At 56.0% G+C, this 6,827-nt stretch overlaps 1 protein-coding gene across 1 annotated transcript; it reads left to right on the plus strand.

Moving 5' to 3' along the window:
• Positions 1 to 226: 226 nt before the first annotated feature.
• Positions 227 to 1,501, plus strand: LOC143170960 (actin-like protein 9). Its single transcript, XM_076359681.1, is given in 4 exon segments — positions 227 to 604; positions 606 to 832; positions 834 to 1,332; positions 1,334 to 1,501. Coding segments are annotated over 4 exon segments (1,272 nt in total).
• Positions 1,502 to 6,827: the final 5,326 nt, after the last annotated feature.

Consider the following 6,827-nt stretch of genomic DNA (forward strand, 5'->3'; position numbering starts at 1 on the left):
AGGGGGACCCGCTGCCACCACCTCAGACCCAGCTGATGTCACAGTTCCCTTTGTCAATTATTCGACCCAAACCCACTTGCGGGGGGGGCGGGGGGTGGGGGGAAGCCACAGCAGAGCTGGGTTTCCCCTGAGGGAGCATACTACTGCCCAGCTCTGCAGGGACCATGGGATGGGGGCTCCCCAAACTGGGGACCAGGACCATCTAGGAGCAGGGACTTACCCCCCGATGTTTGCACTGCTCAAATGTCACCAGGACCACTCAGGCCTGGAGTCTGTAAGCACCATCTCCTCTAACACCTCCAGCTCCTTCTCGAGTGAGGAACTGGAGTTGAGAATAAGAACAGTGGTGACCGAGACAGGCACGAGGAGCTGTAAAGCAGGGTTTTCCGGACAACAGACACCTGTAGCTGAAATCAGCACCCTGGTGGGCTGCCCTGTGGCATGGCCCCAAGGGTTAGAAGATGACAGGTCCAAGGCTTTCAGAGAGGAAGCCTTGCTTTACCCTAACACTGAAATTATTGAGCCGATGCAGAACAGCATCATCATCAATTGGGAAGCAGCCGAAACCCTGTGGCAGCATCTGTTCAAACATAAGCTTCAGGTTCCCCCCTGAGGAGTATGTGCTGCTCACCACCGAGCCCCCACTCAGCCCCACCACCCACCGAGAGAAGATGGTGGAGGTGGTGTTCGAGTCACTGGGCTCCCCTGGGCTCTTCATCGCCCACCAGACTGTCCTCTCTACCTACACCCACAGCAGAACCAGCAGTCTGGTGGTGGACGCAGGCTACGCCGTCAGCCATGCCGTGCCAGTCCATGAGGGCTATGGCTTAGCACATGACACAGAGGATGGATCTGGTGGGGTCATGCCTTTCCTAGTACCTGATGACACTTTTGGGGGAAGTGGGGTACATGCTCAACAACGAGATGGCCCATACGGTGGAAGACATCAAGCACAAGTGCTGCTACATTGCTTCCAACTTCAAGAACGAGTGCCAGCTCCTGCCAGTCAGCTGCACCCTGGATTTTCCCCTGCCCAATGGCCAGACCGTCAGCCTCAGCAAGGAGAAGTTTCAACACCCAGAAGTGCCCTTCAACTCTCTGCCAAAGTAGGGTATTTCCTACGTGGGTGTCCATGAGATGGCCCGGAGAAGCCTTGACCAACTTCCAGAAGAAATCTGGTCAACAATGTACAAAAGCATCCTCCTGTACAGAGGGTCCTCTCTCTTTGAGGGGCTGGAGAGGAGGTTTTGCAGCAAGGTCCTCCGAAGCCTGCCCCCCAACATCGAGGTCAGGGTGGCCACCACACCACTGCAGAAGTACTCAGCACAGATAGGGGGGGTCCATCCTCACCTCCTTCAAAGACTTCCAGATGTGGTGGATCTGAAGGGACAAGTACAATGAAAAGGGGCCACCAGAAATGCTACTGAGGGGACACCCATGCCAGGCCCAGGGAGCACTTACACAATTTTCTCATGGTTACAGACCAGGCAGCAGAAAGTAATAATAAATGATTTTGTGCTGTCAAGTGTCATCTGCTCCCCAGCCCTGCACTGTCCCCAGCTGAGGGCTGTTTAGGTAAAAGCCACAGGCTCAGGCTGCAGCGATGAAGCCAACAGGTGCTGCTCCTTAAGGACACACCATCTGCCACAGCACTGCCTCTGCAGGGGAAGAGGCAGCCCCACAGGGCAAAGGCTCAGAGGTGATGCTGAAGCCTTGCACTAAGCTACCTGGTCCCCAGGCCCCATCTGTGCTCTGCTGCCTCCCTGCCACCCTCGTGGCCCTGGATGCACATGGTCACTTCCCCATCCCTGTCTCCACAACCCCTCGCGCAACGCCACATGGCCAAGTTGACGGTACAGATCATGGTGTTCCCTATCGGGGCCACCGCAACAGCGTCAAGGTGACATTGCCACCCCTGCCAGGAGCTCACTGAGATGCAGGAATGGATGCGGGGGTCCCACACCAGCCCAGGCTCACCTCTAGCAGATTTATGCAATGGCTTGGCTGGCACCAGAATTTCATGCCGTGGGTTGCAGCATAGTCGCTCCCTTGGGGCTGCAGGCCATGTACCCAGCAAAGGTCCTATGCTCCCCATGCATGACCCCACAGGGCTCCCATCAAGCAACCAGCCCTTGCAGTCACTCCCAAACACAGAAAGATGGCCATAAACACCTATATTCATGCAAAAAACAGGTACTCGGAGCAGCCTGTCAAGGGACAGATCAAACCACAAGAGAGAAAGCAAAGCAGAAACCCACAACATCATGACACCTCTCCCAAACCACGCAAGGTATTTTCATACCTGGAATAGAAGGCTGGGAAAAAGACCGCCACGAGCTAGGTACTGCCCAACAGGGAAAAAGGGTACCAACTTCCCACCCCAGGGACTCTCTTCCAAGAAGGAGATCTTTTCTTACCCCTCTGGGTTTTATAGGGTTGAGGGTTTATATGCTGCAGCTGCAGCTCCTCCACCACCTTTCACAGCTCCTCAGGACCCGGTCGCCCTCAGCTGTGATCCCTGGCAGGGAACCAGGAGTGTGCCCCAGCACTGGGGCTTGGAGTCAGCTCACAGCCTTGGAGAGGCTAAATTCCCCACAGCTGCACTGTATCAAGGAAAGATTTCCTCACCTCCTACTGGGCATGGGGGACCTGTGCCCACATTTTTATCCTCTCCCAGTCCTCATTCTTGCCTGTTCAGCCCCAAGGTCTCTATGTCCCGTGAAGACCCCTTATTTAATGCACTCCAGTGGGCAGAGTTAAGGGTACTGTGGCAAGTTTAATCACTGATCTTGAACAGCAACATGGCAGATTTAATTTCCTTTTAATGCAGTGGAGGTGCCTGCTCCCCACTCCAGCACTGCGAACACGCACAAGCTGGAGCGGCCTCGGTCCCCCCCTGCGGCTGTTGCCTGTGAACACCAACACCTGCGCACCAGCGATTTGCTCACTGCAGAGGAGCAAAAGCCACGGGAAATAATATCACAGTGTCAAGGTCAGCACCAAATCCTCCCTCAGACAATCCCCAAGAGAATCGTGCGAAATTTAACAAACTTTTGAGAAACTCCCCCTGACCTTTTGAGGCTGACACAGGGTTTGGTGGAAGGGATGTGGGATGGATATGTGATGCTGCAGGGATGCAGGAAGGATGTTACAGGGACACTGCAACGATGCAGAGCGGATGCTGCAGGGATGGTGCAGGAACGTGGGAGGCATGCAGGGATGCCACAGGGATGCTGCAGGGATGCAGGGGGGATGCTGCAGGGATGCAGGGGGGTTGTTGCAGGGATGCTGCAGGGATGCAGGAGGCATCTTGCAGGACACTTTCCCACGGCTCTCTGACAAGCAAAGAGTGTTTGGCTCTCAAATTGACTCAAACTAGCCACTTCATTTCCCCTGAAACTTTCCGGAGAAAACAAGTTCTTATCTCACTAGAAACCCAGGCCGCAGATGCTGGGCTGCCTGGGAGGAACAAGCAGCTCTTGTAAGCCAACAGCGGCGCTCCCAGCCTTGGACAACTGCTGGCTGCTGCCTCCCCAGGGATGCACTCGAGGACGGGGCTGCACCTGCGGGGCTGAGCTGCTGGCATCATGTGCCTGGTGCAGCTGCAAACCACAGTCCCGTGTCCTGCGGAGCAGAGAGCTGCACATGTGCTTCCTGTGAGCTGAAAGGGGAAACACGGGGCGACCAGGCACAAACCAAGGGTGTTATTCTGCATCCCTGGTGTCAGCTGAAACGTCGAACACTTGGCTTTCAGCCTATCCCTTTTTCTGTTTAAGGTTTAACAGAGGGACAGGACTCTAATTTTGACTTTGGTTAACTTTGCGGTGAGTGCAGCCCTCTGAGCAGGTACTGCTGTGGCCCACAAAACAGCTGGCACATCTGCAGCGTTTTTAGCCCAGCAAATCCCCCCTCCTCCTGTTTCTGCTCAGCAAAAAGCCAGAGCAGCAGCATCTCTCCCTCCCGACTCACCCCCAGCGCAGCTCGGAGTGATGGAGAGCAGAAAGGCAGGGATCAGCTCCCCTTTCCTACCTCTGCCCGCATGGTGAAATCCTGCCGTGCCCGCCAGCGGTCTTGGAGGCAGCTCCTCTGCCCGCTCCACCACGTCCCCTGTGGATGCCTGGGCACTGCCACCACTGGCTGCTGCCTCGCTCGACCTTGCTCCTGCCGGCACAGCACAGAGCACAGCCACCACACGGGGAAGAAATTGCTCGGCAGTTAGTCAGACACCTCCATCACGCTTTTATCTTCCCAGAGGTACTTTCTGTTGCCCATCGGCTTTTTCCCATGGAGGAGGATGGCTCCTTTCATCGGCTTGAGTGTTTGGGAAGAGGCTCCACGGCGGCAGCGATTGACCAGGGGCTTTTGGTGAGGGTGTGAATTAAAGCACTGTCAGAGCCCTCCCGGACCACGACCACCCTGCCCGCTCTGCACCAGTGCTGGGGAAGCTCCTGTGTTAAAAATCTGCCTTTCACAGCGCCGCAGAAACACCCGCCTGCCGATGCTCTGTGAGGCCCAGGGTGACACGGCCTGTGCACATCAATGGTGCAAATCTGCGACATTTTGCAGATGTGCAAAGCTACCAGTGAATTTGGGGGGTGCCTGGGAGATTGGCATAGCCCAGCAGGATGCCAAGGACTGGTGCTTAGCTCTGGGGTACTGGCCGGTTGCAATCAGGGGCAGCCTCGTCCGGGCAGCGATGGACACAGCTTCTTTGTGCCAAAGGGATCGGCGCAGCTCAGAACTGATGGTAGCTTCCAGGTTACCTCCTAAGTCCTTTTTAGTGATATAAAGTAAATGCGCCATGAACAAGTCACCCTCCGGCACATCACGGGCTGAGGGCCTGAAGGGGACAGGGCAACCCTCCGTGCTCGGTGCTGGAGCCCTGCGCTCCTCTGTCACAGCAACACGCCAGGACTCCACGTGCGTGTTTTAGTGGGATGCAAAAACCCCTCATCTGCACATCTCAGGGAAGTAAGGGACCGGGAAGAAAGGGTTGGTACGATTTTGAGGTTAGTCAAAACACTGCGGTCATTTAGCAGAAAGTATTTTTCTGCTGTAATCTCATTCTCATGCCATGCCAGGTTTTTCTTGCTCTATTAAAGAAACGCAACAAGTGTGGGAGGTGTGAACTAATGCTACCACACTGGGAAGGTGGTGACGACCTGAGATCTCACAATGATGTTCATCAGACTCCCTACTCAACAGGGGTGTGAGCAAGTACAGTGGAAAAAAGGGGACATAATTGGTCTTTTAAGAAAAAACCCAAACCAAATAGCTGTGAGACAACCTCGTCAGCAAATGCTATTTAAAAGCACAGACATTCGCCTCCTGTCTCCCAAGTGTTAACCTTTAAACGCAGCCTTTCCGCTCCCTTCCCTTTCACTCCTGTGTTTTCTCCTCCACCTGCTCCCCACTTGCCAAAATTGCTCGTGTTTCCCCATCGAGAGCCCACAGCTGTTGCATTCCACCGCGCCGCGATGCATTGTGCCGAGAGCTGCTCCGTCCCTGCCCGCCACCACCCCGTCCCCGCGCTGCCACGGGCTTTGAGGCAGCAGCTGGTGATATTTGGCAGAAATGTTTCCCAGCGGCTTGGACATAAGCCTCATTTCTTGTCATTCCTGGGCCAGCTCTCCCAGGGAGGTGGCTAGAGCTGAACCTCCTCAGCGCTCGTACAAACGGGGAGCTGGCCACGAGCATCGACCCCGGTTGCACTGCAGACGGCTGCCCCGTTGTTACGGGCTCTTGCACGCGCAGAGCTGCCTCCCTGCTTGGAAAGGTTTTTCCCGGCTGCAGGAGAGACCCGCCGGTGTGGCCATCCCAGCGCTGAGCCTGGTGGGAGGTTTCTCAAGGGAGAGTGACTCCCGTCTGCACCATCGCTTCCTGTCCCAGCTGCGAGGGCAAGAACAACAAAAGCTCGAGCGGTGACGTGGGAGCTTTGCGCAAGAGCCGACGGGGGAAATGCAGCTCGCTACTTTCCAGAGAGCGTCTCATGCTCATCGGCGGGGAGTGGAAACAGCTTTGCAAGGAGAAGGAGAGCCGAGTGCCGCAAAATGTTTTAACATCCCTCACATCACGTCTTCACCCTTAATCTGCACTCCCCAGTGTTTTGAAGTCGGGCGACAAGGCTGGGGCACAGGGTTGAGGAAGGTCCCTGTTTGGAGAATGAGGGCTTTGCGGCACGCAGTCCATCACAGCCCAGGAGCGCACCTCCCCGGTGGGGCTCTGGCACCGGTTGGGGACGGCTGCTGGGAGCACCGCAGCCCCCACCCCACCCCTGCATCCCCCCCCGGAGCGCGACGGTACAGAGGAAATGAATGTGTCTTTGCACACCCTTTACCCAATCCACAGCAATTTAAAGAAAAGCGGGATGAGGCTGAGCTGCGCCTTGTCCTGCACCCAGGAAGCTCCTTCGGGCCAGGCAGGCTCATGGCGGGAGGCTACGGTGAGGGGCTGAGCCCCAGGGGAGGAAGGGCAAGTGCCTTGGGGAGGTGTAGAAAGCGAGGAGGATCCCTGAGATGCGGAAGAGAGTTGTGCAACCTCTTGCTCACAACCCGCCACTGCTTCCTGCGGGAGGACCGGCGGGTGGGGAGGGGGCTGTGCAAGCCCCCCGGGCAGGGAGGCATCGCTGCGGCTGCCCACAGTGCCGCAGCTCCCCCGTACTCTGACTTTCCTGCTCTGGGTGCCCGGCTCCCTGTTTATTCACTTTAAAAAAAATAAGAAGAGGCTTTTCTTATCAAACTTCCTTTTAACTTCTGAAGTTGCAGTCACTGCTTCAAAGGCATTAAGAACAGAAATAGCTTTTTTCTGATAAAAGTGACTCTGACTCA

Source organism: Aptenodytes patagonicus, chromosome 25 (genome assembly GCF_965638725.1).
Source record: "Aptenodytes patagonicus chromosome 25, bAptPat1.pri.cur, whole genome shotgun sequence".
NCBI lineage: Eukaryota > Metazoa > Chordata > Aves > Sphenisciformes > Spheniscidae > Aptenodytes > Aptenodytes patagonicus.